A 16,153-nucleotide genomic window follows, 5' to 3' on the forward strand; every position below is an offset into this window, starting at 1 on the left:
GGGTAGGCCAATTATTTTTTAATTTTTGTTTTATAAAAACTGTTTTGCTGCAACATAATTTTTAAAATTTATGACTTATATATGATGGATGGACACCAATTTAATATATGTTGACACTGTTGGCCGATCTACAGCGTGACTGGGTTGAATTTTTTTTCTTTTCTGTTTTTATTTATTTAAAGTTTCTGATTTTTGAAAAATAATAATTGCTGAAATTAAAAAAAGGAGAATTATTCTGTTTTAGTTTAAAAATGTAGAAAAATAGTTAAAGTATGTAGAATATGTTTTCACCTGTATTTGATTAAATGTTATGTTCTTCAATTAATTTATATAAATTAATTAATTAATGATCATTAAAATAATTCTAAAAATATTTTTAAATATAAGTTGCCAAAGGATACAGGCTAACAAAGCTAGTAGCCACTGTTATTTGTTCCCAGCAACCAGTAAAGCAAAATGACAGTTGGGACAATTAGAGATGATATAATTATTATATCCCCTGCCAATGAGGATCAAGAAAGCTTATATGGTCATGATTCAATCTTGGTGCATTGACTTTTGGTTGATTTATTATAGTAAAAAGAGAATCAGCCTATCTCAAAGGAAGTACGTTTTGGATCTCTTGTCTGACATTGGCATGCTTGCATCAAAGCCAATGGATATTCCTAAGGGCCCTCATCAGAAGTTTGGGGTTAATGATGGTGAACTTCTCAAAGATGTGCACTCTTATAGAAGCCTGATTGGGAAGTTGGTATATCTGACTGTCACCAGACCAGACATATTCTTTGTTGTTGGTGTTCTTAGTCAATTCATGCAGTCCCCTTGTAAAGCTCATTGGGATGCTGCTATTCGGATCCTTCGGTACTTGAAGGGTGCTCTTGGTGAAGAACTTATTTGACGTCTCAAATTCCCAATAGGCATGTGGAGTTGGTGGCATTCTCTGATGCAGATTGGGCAGGTTCGGCTAGTGATCGTCGCTCTACTATGGGGTATTGTATCTTTGTTGGAGGTAACCTGGTCACGTGTCGTAGCAAGAAACAAACCACTATTGTTAGGTCCAGTGCTGCGGCAGAGTACAAAGCCATGGCTTATACTACTGTTGAGTTAGTGTGGATTCGGTCTTTACTTCTTCAGATCATAGTTCGAGAACTCGCGAGATCTCGCCAAGTTTCTCGGTTTTTGGAAAAGCCGAGACGAGACTGCCTACGAGTCTCAAAAGTGCAATATCTCGGCGAGATCTCGGTTGGATCTTGGTTTCGACCCATTATTTTAGCCCACCTACCACTTAAATACCTTACCTAATTGGACAAAACTCGACATATCTCGGATCTCGGGTTGACCCAAAGTTGAGGCTTCGAGTTGAAAAAAAAAAAAATGCACCAACTCGGCGAGATCTCGACTCGTCTCGGTTTTTCCAAGAGTCGAGTTGGTGCCGAGACCCCGAGTTTTAGTACCTTGCTTCAGATAGGTTTTCCCGTGCCAACACCTATGAAGATGTACAATGACAACCAAGCAACCGTCTACATTGCTAGTAACCTTGTCTTTCATGAGAGGACCAAGCATATTGAAGTGGATTGTCACTTTGTTCGGAGTGCAGTATTGAAGAAACTGATTGAGACTCCCTTTGTTTCTTCATCAAATCAGCTTGCTGATGTGTTCACTAAGTCCTTGTTTGCTTCTAATTTTCGTCAGTGTTGTAACAAGCCGAGCATGGGTGATAAATGCCCCACCTTGAGGGGGAGTGTTGAGTTTCCAGGGGTAAATTGGTCTTATGGGCTGTGACACTGTTCACGTGAATAGTGAGGTGAACCGTATCATGGGGTACAAGGGTAGTTCTGTCCTTTGTACTTTGTTTATTTTATGATTCAATATATATATATATATATATATATATATATATATATATATATGAAAGAGCTGTCCTCTCCTCTTTGGACAACTTTTTTTTTTTTCGATGAATGAAAATTAAATTACAAAGAAAGAAGGAATATACAAGCCCAAGGGCAAACAAACCGAAGCTAAAGGCTAGCTAGGGCGTAAAATGGATAGAGGAAGACCCCAAGAGACAACAATGAGCCTGTTCCTTGGGGTATTCTTTACATCAGAGAGGGGGAGGGAACTAACTTTAGATGAAACATAAAAAAAGATGGCATTCCACCCAAGAAGACCAGTTGCTGGATTTGTTTGTGAGGAGCTTCCAGGTAAGCTTAATGGAACCAGCAATGTTAACATCTTTTATCCTTCTAATCCTAGTCCTCCTTCAGATTTTGGAAGGCAAAGGGAAGACCAACTCTTCAGGTGAAGGAATCTGGCTGAATCCACGCCTTTCCAGAGGAAAACACACATAATAGATTCCGCTGCTTTGATGGTAGCCTTGGGGAGGCCAAAGACACCACTCCAATAGATGTAGCAAGATTGGAGCACCGATCTGATGAGCTCAAGACGACCTGCATAGGAGAGAAGCTTGGCTTTCCAAAGCTGTAACCTCTTACGGAGGAGATCTAAAATGGGGGAGCAGTGGTGGGCTGACAGCCTAGCAGGGATAAGGGGGAGGCCAAGGTATCGGACGGGTAAGGTGCCAAGGGTAAAGCCGGTGAGGGAGGAGAGGGAAGCTTTGGTTGTGTCTGGCACACCAGCAAGGAAAATTTGGGACTTAAGGAGGTTGATGTGGAGGCCAGAAAGTCCCTGGAAAAGATGAAGGGAGGACATGATGGACTCAATGGCGAGAGGGTCTGCCTTGGAGAAGATCATGAGATCGCCGGCGAAGGCGAGGTGGGTCAAGTTTGTAGGCTTACACTTGGGGATGGGGGAGATGAGATGGAGGTCGGTTTTGGATTGGATACTGCGAGAGAGCACCTCAAGGGAGAGGCAAAAAGGAAAGGGGAGAGGGGACAACCTTGGCGAATACCAACGGAGGAGGGAAACTAACCAGCAGGGCTGCCATTTAGAAGGACAGAGAAGCGGGGAGTGGAGATGCAGAAGTGGATTCAGTTAACAAAGATGGGAGGGAAGGACATCTTGAGGAGGACTTTGGTGATGAAATCCCAACAGATGGAGTCGAAAGCTTTGTGGATATCAATTTTCAGAAGGGCAGACGGAGAGTGAGATCTGCGGTCGAAACCTCGGACAATTTCCTGACAAAGGATGATATTATCTGAGATGCTTCGCCCACAGATGAAGGCGGACTGGTTGGTGCTAACAAGGGAATCAATGACAAGATGGAGGCGGTTGGCAAGGATTTTAGCAATGAACTTGTAGAGGAGATTATAAAGGGAGATGGGCCTAAAGTCAGCCATGGATGAGGCTCCAGGAGACTTGGGAATAAGGCAAAGAAAGGTATGATTGATGCTTTGGATCTAATAAGGGTTGAAGAAGAAGCTCTTAATGGCACTGGTTAGCTCGACACCAATGATGTCCTGGCAAGCGGAGAAGAACCCCATGCTGAACCCATCAGGGCCAGGAGCTTTGCTAGCCTTGTGGGAGCAAACAACAGAGACAATCTCGGAGTTAGAGGGGATGGAGCTGAGGGAGTTGAGAAGATGGTTAAGGATGAATTTGTTGATGAGGACCTCCGGAAAGGTGGTTTGGGTGGAAGAGGGGGGACAAAAAATACCAGTGAAGTATGCCACGGCTTCAGATTTGATGGCATCCACAGAGGAAAGAACCGAGCCATCAGAGGAGGTAAGAGAGAGGATGGAGTTGGAGTTGGAACGGGCTTTTAGGGAGCGGTGAAAGAAGGCAGTGTTCGAGTCGCCAAGCTCAAGCCATTTGATGCGGGATTTTTGTTTAAGGAAGCTTTCTTCTTGGGAGAGCGAGGAGGACAGCTCAGAGGCGGCAAGGTTCTCTTCCTCCACGAGGGAGGAATTGAAAGGGTCGGATTGAAGACGGGATTAGATGGAGGAGAGGGTGTCACGACAAGAGGAGACACGGGAGGAAATGTTGCCAAAAGTAGGGGAGTTCCAGGATTTGAGGGCCAATTTGACATTTTTGAGCTTTTTAGAGAAGGCGAGGAGGGGGGAGGAGAAGGATTGGACAGGAATGTCCCAAGCGGCTTGAACAACAGGGAGGAAGTCTTGATGGGAGGTCCACATGTCAAAAAATTTGAAGGGCTTTGGGCCCAAGGATAAGAAGGGAAGGACAGAAAGAGAGATGGGGGAGTGGTCAGAAAGGCCAGGGAGGTCGAAGAAGGCATAAGAGGATGGAAGGGAGGAGAGCCAGGGTTCATTGACGAGGACTCTGTTAAGCTTGCAAGCCACTCTGTTGGGGCCAGAGCGCTTATTGTGCCAAGAAAGATTAGCACCCGACCATTTGAGGTTGTTAAGCCCAAAGTCCTCAAGGCAAGAATTGAAGGCATCAATAGCTTGGTGGTCAATGGGGGGAACCACCCAATTTTTCATGACTATAACGGACGACATTGAAGTCGCCTCCAATGCCCCAAGGGGAGGAGCCCACGGACGAGGAAAGGGAGCGGATGTCGTCCCATAGGTGAAGCCGATCAGGATGGCGATTGAAGGCGTAAACCATGGTGAAAAAGAAGAGATGGTTGTCAAGGTGGTTAGAAATGTTGAGGTGAAGGAATTGGGAGGAGTAGGACTGTAGGAGGAGACTGATATATGGAATTTGGAGGGATCCCAAAGAATCCAAATTCGGCCGCTGGGAGAGTGGGAATAGTTGGATAGGAGGGACCAGGAGGGAGCTAGAGAGTAGAGAGTATGCTATATGAGACGAATTGGGCTCAAGAACCTTGGTTTCAAGGAGGCAGCAAAAGGGGGGGGGATTTGGAAGATTTGAGGCGGAACGAATTTCAGCTTGTTTAGTCGGGGCATTAAGCCCACGGATGTTCTAAATGGTCCAAGGGATCATAAGCGAAGGGTGGAGGAGGCAACCAGCCCGAGGAGGAACTAACGCGGAAACCCGGAGGGACGCTACGGGGCCGCAGACGATACTCATTCAAGGGGGGGAAGCAAACAAGAGGAGAGGAGGGTGAAGGAAAGTTCAAGGAGGGAGAGGGATGGACCATGGTGGAACCCGTGAGGGAGGGGAATGGACCAGGAATTGGTTCAACAAGGTTTGACCCGGTTGAAATAGAGGGTTTGGGAGCAGTTAAATGGGTGAGATGAGTGGGGTGTAGGATCGGGTCGGGGCAAGTGGTTGGTTCGTGAGAAGGAGGGTTTGAGTAGGGTGGGACAAAAAAAGGAGATCGCAGCACTGAGGGGACGTGTGGAAAGGTGGGTTTTGACTTTAGGAGACCTCGTAGAAAGCGAGGGCAGGGAAGATCGTGAGCTAGAAGAGGGGTTTGGTTTGGGTTGTCAAAGGGGAAAGGGTGTTTTGCGATGATGGAAAGGATGCAGCAGGCAGATTTGCAAGGGAAGCCTGCAAATCAGCACCAAAGTTCGCCCAAGGCTCAGGAGGTGCAGGCGAGAAAACGATGTCACAGCCAGCATCAAGCTCGAGAGTCTGAAGCATTGCAAACCTGTTGTGGTCAGCATCTGAAGCTCGGCAGGGTAGGCGGGCATCGGACAGCTCGCCAATGATCGAGACCGTATTAGAAGTTTGGAGACTTTTCCGGTGACGATTTCTCTTCTTTTTCCGGTCACGGGAGAGGACAGGAGAACCTTCTGACTGTATTGCCTTGAAAGGGTCAGCCGTGGAAGCCTCCTCAGGCTGTCCAACAGTTGTAACTGCGATAACAACAACATCTACTTCTTCAACCGGCGTCCCTTCTCCAGGATCTTTGACACAAACAGCTTCCTCGACCAAGGGACCCGAAGCAGCAGGGGTAGGGTACGAGGTAGCCTTAGAACCAGCAGGATCAGGAGAGCATTGCTTCGAGGGATGGCCGAACAACTTGCAGTGGGAGCAATGGTGAGGAAGCCACTCATAAAGAACTCTCTGAGAGAAGGAATGGCCTTCTTCTTCCATGATGGTGACAAAATCAGGAGGAGGATCATCAGCGTTGATATTGATATAGATTCTAGCAAACGATAATCGATCCATTCTCTTGGTGCGTTTGTTGGAGAAGAGAGGAGTTCCGATGGTCGATCCGACGATGCTGAGGCCAGAGGGGCACCAATAGTGAAGGGGAAGACCAGGCAGGTTAACCCAAATGGGGATGGGCTTTAAGTCAATTTTGCTGAGGGAGGAGCGATGATCCCATTGTCGGAGGAAGATTAGTTTCTTGCCAATCTGCCATGGACCATCCTCCAAAGCTCGAGCCTTATCGGATTCATCAGAGAACCTGAAGATGAAGATGCCGCTGGACAGCAGATAGGTGAAGACAGCACCAGCGACTCGCCACTGTTTCTGGAGGGAAGATTTGACGACATGAAAGGGGGGGCGGGCGCCAAGGAAGTGGTCCACAAGGCAATACTGCCATTTGGAGATTTCATTGTCAAGCAAGCCCTTGGGACAGAAGCCAACACGGGAATCATCAAGGTTGGAAGGGGGGACGAAATGGAGGGAGTGTCTAGCAGTGGTTGCAGAGGGTTTGCCGGTGAAGAGGGAGCTCCAAGAAATGGGAGGGAGGTTTTGCTGATCATGGACTGGGCTGGCGGGGCTGGATGGAGGGGAGATGGAAGGTGCAGGGGGTGGAGGGGATGGTGTGGTGGCGGAAGCAGGGGGGTAGGCAGCGAGAGAGGTTGCCGGAGGGGAAAGGGACATGGAGGCTGCCGGAGGAAGCTTACATTCACTCAGGTCTAAGTTCTCTTTGGACAACTTTGTTTCTCCTTCTCTTCTCTTCTCTCTCTATAATCTGGTTACAAGGTTTTTTATATTGTAACACTCTTGAAGTCTTGAAAGATAATAAAACATGTTCTTCAATCTTCCCAAGCAACCATCACTATCACCCAATCAAGATTTATAGCATTGATGGACCTTTTCTATTGCTTTTCTTCTTCTCTCTCTTCTCTCTTAGGGACAACTCTCTCCTCTCTTTTTTCTCTTGTTGCGCAGGAAAGAATTAGGAATTAAAGCCCTAATGAGTCATTAAATAGAAAGAAAACTTGGTTTAAAATTCATCCTTGGTTAAACCACCCGGTTCGACCATGTTCTGCGCGTCATCTGGAAAACAGCTGTATCTCCTTCATCTGATGTCAGGATGTCGGAATGACTTGAGACTTGTGCCATTTGAAAGAGGACTTGAAGATCTACATCTTTAATGTTTTGAGCTTCTCTAGATCTGCCATTAAGACACCCGGAAATGCCCTTAAAATGACGTTTTGTGCAAAACAGGAATTCTGGAAACAGCTTTGGGGATGGACATTTGAAACGATTTCTCCTTCTTCTAAACTCCGATTGAGGCGAGACTTGAAGCATTTGAATCTCCATTTAATGAGTCAGATTCTTTTAGTTTTGAGCTTCAATTAATTCTCCATCTAAGACAACTAAAAAATTACATGAAGTTGATGTCAGTGTAGAAACCAGTGTTCTGAAATTGGTTTACCCACTGTCTAGGCCACTGCACCTTGATCCTTTATGTTCACTGCATTAATCACAAGCCAAACGCCACCAATACACTGTCACAACACTGTTAACCCATCTAACAAGTTTCAGAGCTGATCAACACGCCCCCGATTCACATTGGTTGTTTAATGAATCATCATTGTGCCGCTCCTACACATTGACAAGCACATGAAGGACATGGACAGGCACATTATGCTGGAGACATTATAGGACACTACTTCCTTGACATGTAATTTTATTTTTCTCCAATATTTTTTGTCGTTGAAAAGTTTGCCATTTCGAAATTTCTTGCAAAATATTAAGCAGAGCCCCTGGGCTTGACGTGTTTGCCATTTTTGAAATTTCTTGCAAAATATCTGCATCCTAGGATATTATAAAATATGATTTCATCAAGGCCGTTAAGAGTTTCTTTTTCAAACCTAGCCAGAGCAAGGGGATCAACCACACATTCCTTTTGCTCATTCTGAAGAAGGAAGTTGCTTCTATGATGTCAGACTTTGGACCCATCTCCCTCTGCAATCTTCTGTAGAAATTCATTGTCAAAAGTCTTTGCCAACAGGCTTGAATTGGTGGTGGATTTTTTAGTAAGTGACAATCAATCAGCTTTCATCCTTGGCAGGAGCATTTCGGGTAACATTCTCCTTTGTAGTGAGATCATTACAGGTTTTGATAGGAACTCCCACGCCCTGCAGCCCTCTTGAAAATTGACATCCATAACGTGTTCGACTCCTTTAGGTAGGACTTTATTTCTAAGGTTTTGCTTAAGATGGGCTTTCTTCCAGTGTTTGTAAGTTGGATTCACTTCTGCATATCTTCTTCATGCTTCTCAGTGTTGGTCAATGGCAGTCCGGTGGGCTATTTTGCCTCCTCGGTGGGAATTCGTCAAGGATGTCCTCTCCCCCCATATGTCTTCACCTTGGCCGTTGAAGTTCTCTCAAGAAGTATCCATAGTTGCACGTATCAACAGCTCATCTCTCCTAAACCTATCAAGCTCTCCCACCTTGTCTTCGTGGATGACCTCATGATTTTTTCCAAAGCTAGTATTGCTTCCTTGGAGACCATTATATCTTGTTTGCAACACTTTAAAGATCTGTTGGGCCCACACATCAACCCCTAGAAGTTTCTTTTATTTGTAGTTGGGGATTCTTACATTGACAAGGCTTCTTTAACCGATAAGATAGGATTCTCTACTGGCCACCTTCTGATCAAGTACTTGGGCTTGCAGTTGATTCCGACCAGATTGACTACCTACCATTGCTCCCCCATGTTAAATATCATTTGGAAGAGGCTTCAGCTCTGGCAGGCAAGCTTCTTTCCTATGCTGGCTGCTTGTTGCTCATCAGGTTTGGTCTCCAATAATCCCACATTTATTGGTCTGGCATTGCTGGATTACCCCAGTCCATCATCAAAGCACTAAAGTCTCTTATGTCTTCCTTCCTTTGGAAAGGAGCTGATACTGCCATATTTCTCTGCCCCATTAGTTGGGCTGCTGTCTCTCTCCCCCAAAGAAGAGGGAGGTTTGGTCTTGAGGCAAATCAGCAAATCAAAGAAATTAACTCAGCTGGTATTATCAAGTTGATCTGGAAGCTTGTGTCCAAGAAGAAAACCATATGGGTTGATTGGGTGTACTCGGTCCTTCTCTGTTCTGGCTCTATATGGACAGCTCCTGCCTTGTCTGATGCTTCTTGGGTTTAGCGCAAGATTTTGTCTCTTCAGTTTATTGTGCTACGGCCTACGGGCTATCTACTCCCAGATTGATGATGGTGTCTCCACCTCCCTTTGGGTTGATCATTGGCACCCATTAGGTGTCCTCCTTCACACAGTCAGTGCAAGAGCTATTTACAGTTTGGGTCTTTCGAAGCAAACAATGGTTGCTGACATCATTAGTCTTGGTGTTTGGTTCCCTCCGGCCTCCTCCTCCCCTATGCTCTCTAGTAAGTGGAATGCTTTGCTTTCCATAACCGGAAGGACCCAAGGTAGAGGACATAATATCATTTGGGGTCCTGTCTCTTCAGGTTTCTTTAGCTCTAAAGCAGACCCGGGGCCTGCTTTCCCTTTAATGCAATATTGTGTGGTTCAAACACCACATCTCTCACTACAGTTTCACCGTTTGGTGGACCCTCTCCAATTGCCTCCCAACGCAGGCCTTCCTCATCCATCATCAGATCTTCTTCCCACCCTCGTGCTGCCTCTATTGGAATGCAGTGGAAGATATTGATCATCTCTTTCTTGCTTGTCCTCTTCTATTTGGACAGGGGTCCTAACAAAATGTTGGCCAAGAACTCAGAGGATTCTCTCTTTCCAAAGGGAATGGATTTGGGTGGACATTTCTTTTGCCGGTTCTACTATCTTTGATGTTGTGGGTAAGCTTGCTTTTAGTGCCACCATCAACCAGATTTGGATGGAGCATAACCTCAGGAAATGGATCTCCAACTCGTCCTATTTAGCATATTTGGGATTCCATTTCCTTCGGCATTAAAGCCAAGCTTTCAGCTCTTTCCTCTTTTGGTATTGACCCTCCAAGGAACAAGCATATTGTTGCTTACTGGGACCTTCTTTTTCCTCTTCTTGAGGGTTTGGCCCTGTTCTTGTGTATTTAGTTGTTTCTCTTCTCCCCCCTCTTTGGTGGCTGCTGTTTTCTTCTTCTCTTTGGTAATGAATTATTTATTGATCCAAAAAAAAAAAAATGATTCTTTTGGGATCAAACTTAGCCAATGAGACCAGAATAGTGACTCTAGTGTATAATATTGTGATGGCAAGCCAAAGAAATGGGTATTTATTACTTTATTAGTGAATCTGTAGACATATTATAAATATCATAGATTGTTGATGTATCCTGTCAACTGGTTTCAGTTGATTGTTGCACGACTGAAGCTTTCCTTTCCTATAATGTTTTGCAGGATTGATGTAGTATTCTCAGGTGACTCGTGTGCTGATGCATGGATTGAGAAAGAGGTAAAAGTTTGTTTAAGACATCTAGAGATTCTAGTGGATAAGTTTCTTCGCTTCATAGAATTTAATTTATTATCTTATGGTATGTAGATCGGTTAGCATGAGAAATCCTATTGTATTAGTCGGACAATTCTTTCTTTCTATACTTGTTTCTAGGTTAGAGGAAAGCTGGTAGTCCCCTAAGGTCTTCTGTGAGACTCTGACGTTGAGATTAATTTTTCTATAACATTTATTTTTTGGATACAAAGTGTTTTTTTTAACTAAGTACAATATTTTTAGTCATTACTCTGAAGAACAAAGAATTCATAGAAGGAAAAGAAGGAAGAAAATCCAATGGAATGTTATCACTAAATCATAGTTGGGTTGAATAATTGTCTTCCCTAGGATGTTTCTAATGGCTGTGTTTTACATTTATTCAACTGCTTTTGATGAGATTTAGTAACTTAATATAGAATACGAGGTTATTGGCAGAGACACGTTCAGGCTTAATCCGTTACCCAATTGTATTTCCTGAATTTAAGCTCTCTCTAGAATATGATTGGTGTAGGTTGGAGTCATATGTTTGGGCACTAGAATGTAGGTGTCAATGGATTGTATAGCTTTTATAAATATATGATGTAAATTCTTACTTTTTTTTTTGGCGAATAAATAATTCATTACCAAAACCTCGAAGGGAGGAGAAAGGAAAAGGGGGGGGGGGAATACACAAAGGGAGAAAAAGGGGGGGGGGAATATACAAGCCCAAGGCCATGAGGGCCTAGTGAGGGGGGCGAAAGATAGAAGAATCTAAGCCCCAAGTAACAACAATGAGCCTGTTCCTTGGGGAGTCAATAAGAGAGCCATGGGGGAGCAAGTGAAGCTTGGAGCTGACATCAAAGAAGATGGCTTTCCAAATCAGGTCAAGGGACCGGGAATTGGAGGTCCATCTACGAAGGTTCCGCTCCATCCAGATATGGGATATAACAGCCCCGAACACAAGCTTGCCAATAGCATCGCAAATAGAGCTACCAAAAAGGACCTTTGTACCTTTTTGCCCCTGTAGGGTTGTAACTACATTAAAAATAAAGAGGACCTCTGTCATTAATGATGAGTCACTTTATTCCTCAACCTTTGATTCTAAACTCCTCCTTTTACTTTAGACACCTTAATTTTTCGTATATATTTATGAAATGTGGTGTCTTGGTGGGTGTGCGGATTTCCAAAGCACTATTACTTGAAGTGTCTTCATTCAATAGGCTACAGAAATATCGTTTGCATCTCTCTTTAATGTCCTCATCCCTTATTAGTACTTACCAGTTTACCATCTTCTCTTTTAATATATCTAACATGGTCGAGATCTCTACTCTTCCTTTCTCTCATTTTAGGTTGGCTATCTTTTAAATAGCTTTTCCCCCTTCCTTATTGCTTAAATTGTTATAAAGATTTTCATATTTCTTCGCTCTTGCTGTTCCCACAATCTTCTTAGTTTCATTTCTGGCAAATTTATACCTTTGTAGATCCTCGACATCTTTAGTCCTTTGCCATGTCTTAAAACTAGCTTTCTTATTCTTAACGGCTGCTTGAACCTCATCATCCTACCACCAAGTCTCCTTCGAGGAATGACTTTTTCTTTTCGATTCGCCTAAGACTTTTTTAGCAACCTTTTTAATACAAGTAGTCATCTCATTCTACATCATATTAGTGTCTCCCTCAAAGTCCCACTTTCCTTGTTTGTCAACTTTATCAGTAAGTGATTTTAAAGTATTTCCTTTTAAGCTCCACCATCTTATCCTAGGGCATATAAGCTCACCTTTCGTATGATTCTATGTAGTGAGGCACATATCCATGACCACTAATCTATGTTGTGTAGTTAGGCTCTCGCCTAATATAACCTTACAGTCCTTAAAAATCTATCGGACCTTCTTGTTAGGAAGAAATCTATTCACCCACTTTTGAAGGTAACTAAATGCTCCTCTCTCTTTTCCATAGTTCGAGAACTCGTTTCGTTTCGGTATTTCGAGCTGACCGAAATATCCAAAATATTCGAAATTTCGAATATTTCGGTCAAAATATAGTATTTTTCTGGTATGTTTCGATAGGTCATTTCGGTGGGTTTTAGGCCAAGGTAAGGCCTGAAACTTCATGGAAACCCTATTTTAGGCTATATAAACACATTTAAATGTTCAAATTGCAAAAATAGTCACCTAAAATGGTGTTTTGGATGTGCACCATTGATTGGCAACGTACGGTCGAACCCTAATGTATAACTTAGTTAATTACACATTTACACATTTACACATACACATTGTACATTAAACGAGTAAATTGACTTGGAACTAAGTTGGAAACATAATGACTCATAAGTTAAGTCATAAATCATAATATTAAGTACATAAGACATCAAGTCAATAACAAGTTAACAAATAACAACTTAAGAGTTAAGATTTAAGAAGATGATATCAATTATCAAACATTCCAAATCACAATATGTCAATATCCCCAATTGTCCAATACAAGGCTACAAGTCAAGTAGTCAACTAGTCATCATTCATCTCAAATGTTTACAAATTTGCTAATAATAACTACTCCGTCGTCCAGGATCAACCCCACTCATGGTCCGCTGGAGCCGACGTGTATTGCTCTCCGACTGTAGGACAAATGCATGCCACGTCATAGTCTGGGAGAAGAAGCGAGTGTAGTCATCCACAGTGGCCATGTAAACTACATCATCAACATGCTGAAGGTAACCTATCTTAGGATATAGGTCACCAAACTGTGAAGAAGTACTACCCACTGATCCACTATGATATGAGTCATATGACGGCTCTGGGAGCATGTACGGGTTGTACGACTGCGGCTGGTGGGTTGGGTAGCTAGTGTAGGAAAAGAAGTCATCCACAAAAGACGATCCACTATATCCCTGTGAGTGGGAGTCATACTCAAAATTGGGAATGGATGGAGAAGATATAAGCTGCTGCCCCCGAGGGTACTGCCCAGAATGCCCTTCGCCATATGGATGGGAATGAGATGAACCATGCTCTGATTGTGCTGGAGATGGACTGCTGTCTACATGAAAAGATAGGGCACGGAAATGCCCACTCGATCTACTGTCTCTATCGCCAATACTCAGTCCACCAACAGAGCCAGATAGGGCATCAATGTCTATAAGCTCAGCCTGCCTACTAGTACCACTACCACGACCACCAAGACGGGACGGACCACGCTGCTTTCTCGAGTAGGTCGAGGTGGACGATGTGGGCCGTGTGGCTGGTGTGGGGCCGGTGGGGGCACGGATTGCCTCTTGCTGCTCTAGTACCACAAACGGGACTTGAGTTCCCTCATATGCTTGACCACCATCACCATCATCATCACGTCCATCATTACCTTCATCATCACCTCCATCATCACCATCTCCACCAGGACCACCACCACCATCTCCACCAGATGACATAGACCAATCTTCATCCTCCTCATCAACACCACCAGTAGGCTGGAATGGTATGGGTGGCGCGTCCCGTGTGTGTACCTCACCCTCTGCAGCCATGAAGTCATCCACATTAGCTTCTATGTGTTCAGCTATCATGGGGTCAGGTCTACCTCCAGGCTGATCTAACACTGGCTCACCTCTATCCCTCACCCAATCAACAATAGGATCTTCATCATCTGACTCCACCTGGAAAATGTCGGTGAGATCGATATTTTCCCTAATACCCTCTTGTCCCATGCGTATGTGTTGCATCTTCAACCTCAAATTATAATGCACATACACTAAGTCAGAGAGACGTTCAGAACCCAATCTATTTCTCCTCTTGGAGTGAATGAGAGAAAATGTACTCCAATTCCGTTCACAGCTAGATGCTGAACATGTCTGGGAGAGAACCTTGATTGCTATTTTTCTTAAATTGTTTGCCGAACCCCCATACAACACCCACCATTCAGCTGCATTACAACAAAAGAAACATGTCACTTTCATTTCAAAAGAATAAGATATTGAATTGAGTAATGACTAATGAGTACCGGCATCACCGCGTGTCCGGCCTTGCTCTGCAACATCGGTTCCAAAACTTCCCAATGCATCCCTAAAAGTCTTCAACTATAATCATTTGGAAAATATTTAAAATTAGTAATGATTCATTACTATTTAGTATTGAATTGAGTAATTCCAAATGAATTATAACTTATAAGACTCACCTCATTGTTGCATATCGCCTGTAATTTACTATTCGGCTCCAACTTGGCAACTACTTCTTTGACTGCGTCAATAAGACTATTATTCAACCCAAGCCTATGACTGTATTGGTACTTGGGGTTCAAATAATATGTTGAAATTGACATTACATATTGACTAGTTAGTAATATATCCTTCAAATTAACTTTAAAAGATGTAATTGCATAAAAAACAAAGAGTGTACACTTACCAGCCTTATGCAGTGGATGCATAAGTTGATTTTCCCATAGCAGAATCAACTATATGCAAAACCTTGACCACTGGGTCTAGAAGTTGTACCACTTTATGCAACTTAGACCAAAAGTCATCTGATGAAATTGTAGCTTGTGCTTCCCTACCACCATGGGTATTGGACACATTCCAGTTGAACCAGTCTTCAGAAGCAAACATTGATCTCAGTCCAGACTTCTTGGTCTCTATATTCTTGAGTGCAATGTAGTTGGTGGCGAATCTAGTTATGCCTGGTCTTACTAAGTCACCCCCACACTTCTCCCTCAAGAGGTTTCGTGCAAACCCATGGTTGTAGACAAAGTTGGTCATTTGCTTTGCCTTTTCCACAACATGTTGTACCAATTTGATCTTTCGAATGTCCTTCAACATGAGGTCTATACAATGGGCAGCACATGGAGTCCAAAACAATCGGTACTTATTGTTTTGCATCAACCTCTCACCGGCACTCTTGTAGTTGCTTCCGTTGTCCGTTACAATTTGGACAACGTTCCCCACTCCTACATCTTCTACCACTTCCTTTTGCAATTTGTAGATATATTTTGCATCTTTTTTCTCGTTGGATGCATCAACAGACTTCAGAAAGACTGTCCTCCCATCACAATACACCATAAAGTTGATGATGGACTTTCTTGTAGGACCAGTCCAACCATCACACATTATGGTCACCCCATAGTTCTCCCACAGCCCCCTCATTTCATTGATGTAGTCTTCAAGCTCTCTCTTCTGCTGGGGCAAATACACATTCATAATCTCATATGGGGTGGGCCCCTTATACCCTGGGCCAACCTCAACAATGGAATCTATCATAGTCTGATAAAAGGGGCCTTGTGCTGTGTTTGCTGGGATGGTATGGTATAACACCCACTTAGCTATAGATTCCTTCACCATCCCCTTCAGATTTTTCCATGCTCCCTTGATTTTTGGTTGTTTGTTGCCTTTCTTTCTATAAACATCTGGTGCTTGGTGAAGTGCTGGGTCATCTTGTGGTGGTGGAGGCGGAGGGGGAGCTGCCCTTGTACTCTGTGATCTCCTAAAGGGATTAGGCAACCCACCTCCTCCACTTGTACCTGCTCCTCCACTACCACTAGCACCAGCTCTAGAGGTACCAGCTCCTCCACTACCACCTACTCTCTGTCTCTCGACTCTCTCCTGATCCTCATAATAACTGGCTCTGCTCATCATCTGTGCTTGTCTCCAATCCCTAGCCTCTCGCTCAGTCTCTATATCATCAGGAACATAGACATCATCACTGTCATCATCATCATCATCATGATATCTTGATTGGCCTCCCGCTGTACACCT

The 16,153-nt window shown here is 43.7% G+C and overlaps 1 protein-coding gene across 5 annotated transcripts in view; it reads left to right on the top strand.

The window, feature by feature from the left end:
- LOC122668841 (uncharacterized protein YacP) overlaps nucleotides 1-16,153 on the top strand; it is an 85,374-nt gene that overhangs the window by 16,963 nt on the left and 52,258 nt on the right. For all 5 annotated transcript variants that reach the window (XM_043865388.1, XM_043865391.1, XM_043865389.1 and 2 more), the window contains exon 6: nucleotides 10,362-10,416. In XM_043865388.1, the coding sequence (XP_043721323.1) occupies nucleotides 10,362-10,416 (55 nt within the window). The remainder of the gene's footprint in view (nucleotides 1-10,361; nucleotides 10,417-16,153) is intronic.

The sequence above is a fragment of the Telopea speciosissima genome, chromosome 7 (genome assembly GCF_018873765.1).
Source record: "Telopea speciosissima isolate NSW1024214 ecotype Mountain lineage chromosome 7, Tspe_v1, whole genome shotgun sequence".
NCBI lineage: Eukaryota > Viridiplantae > Streptophyta > Magnoliopsida > Proteales > Proteaceae > Telopea > Telopea speciosissima.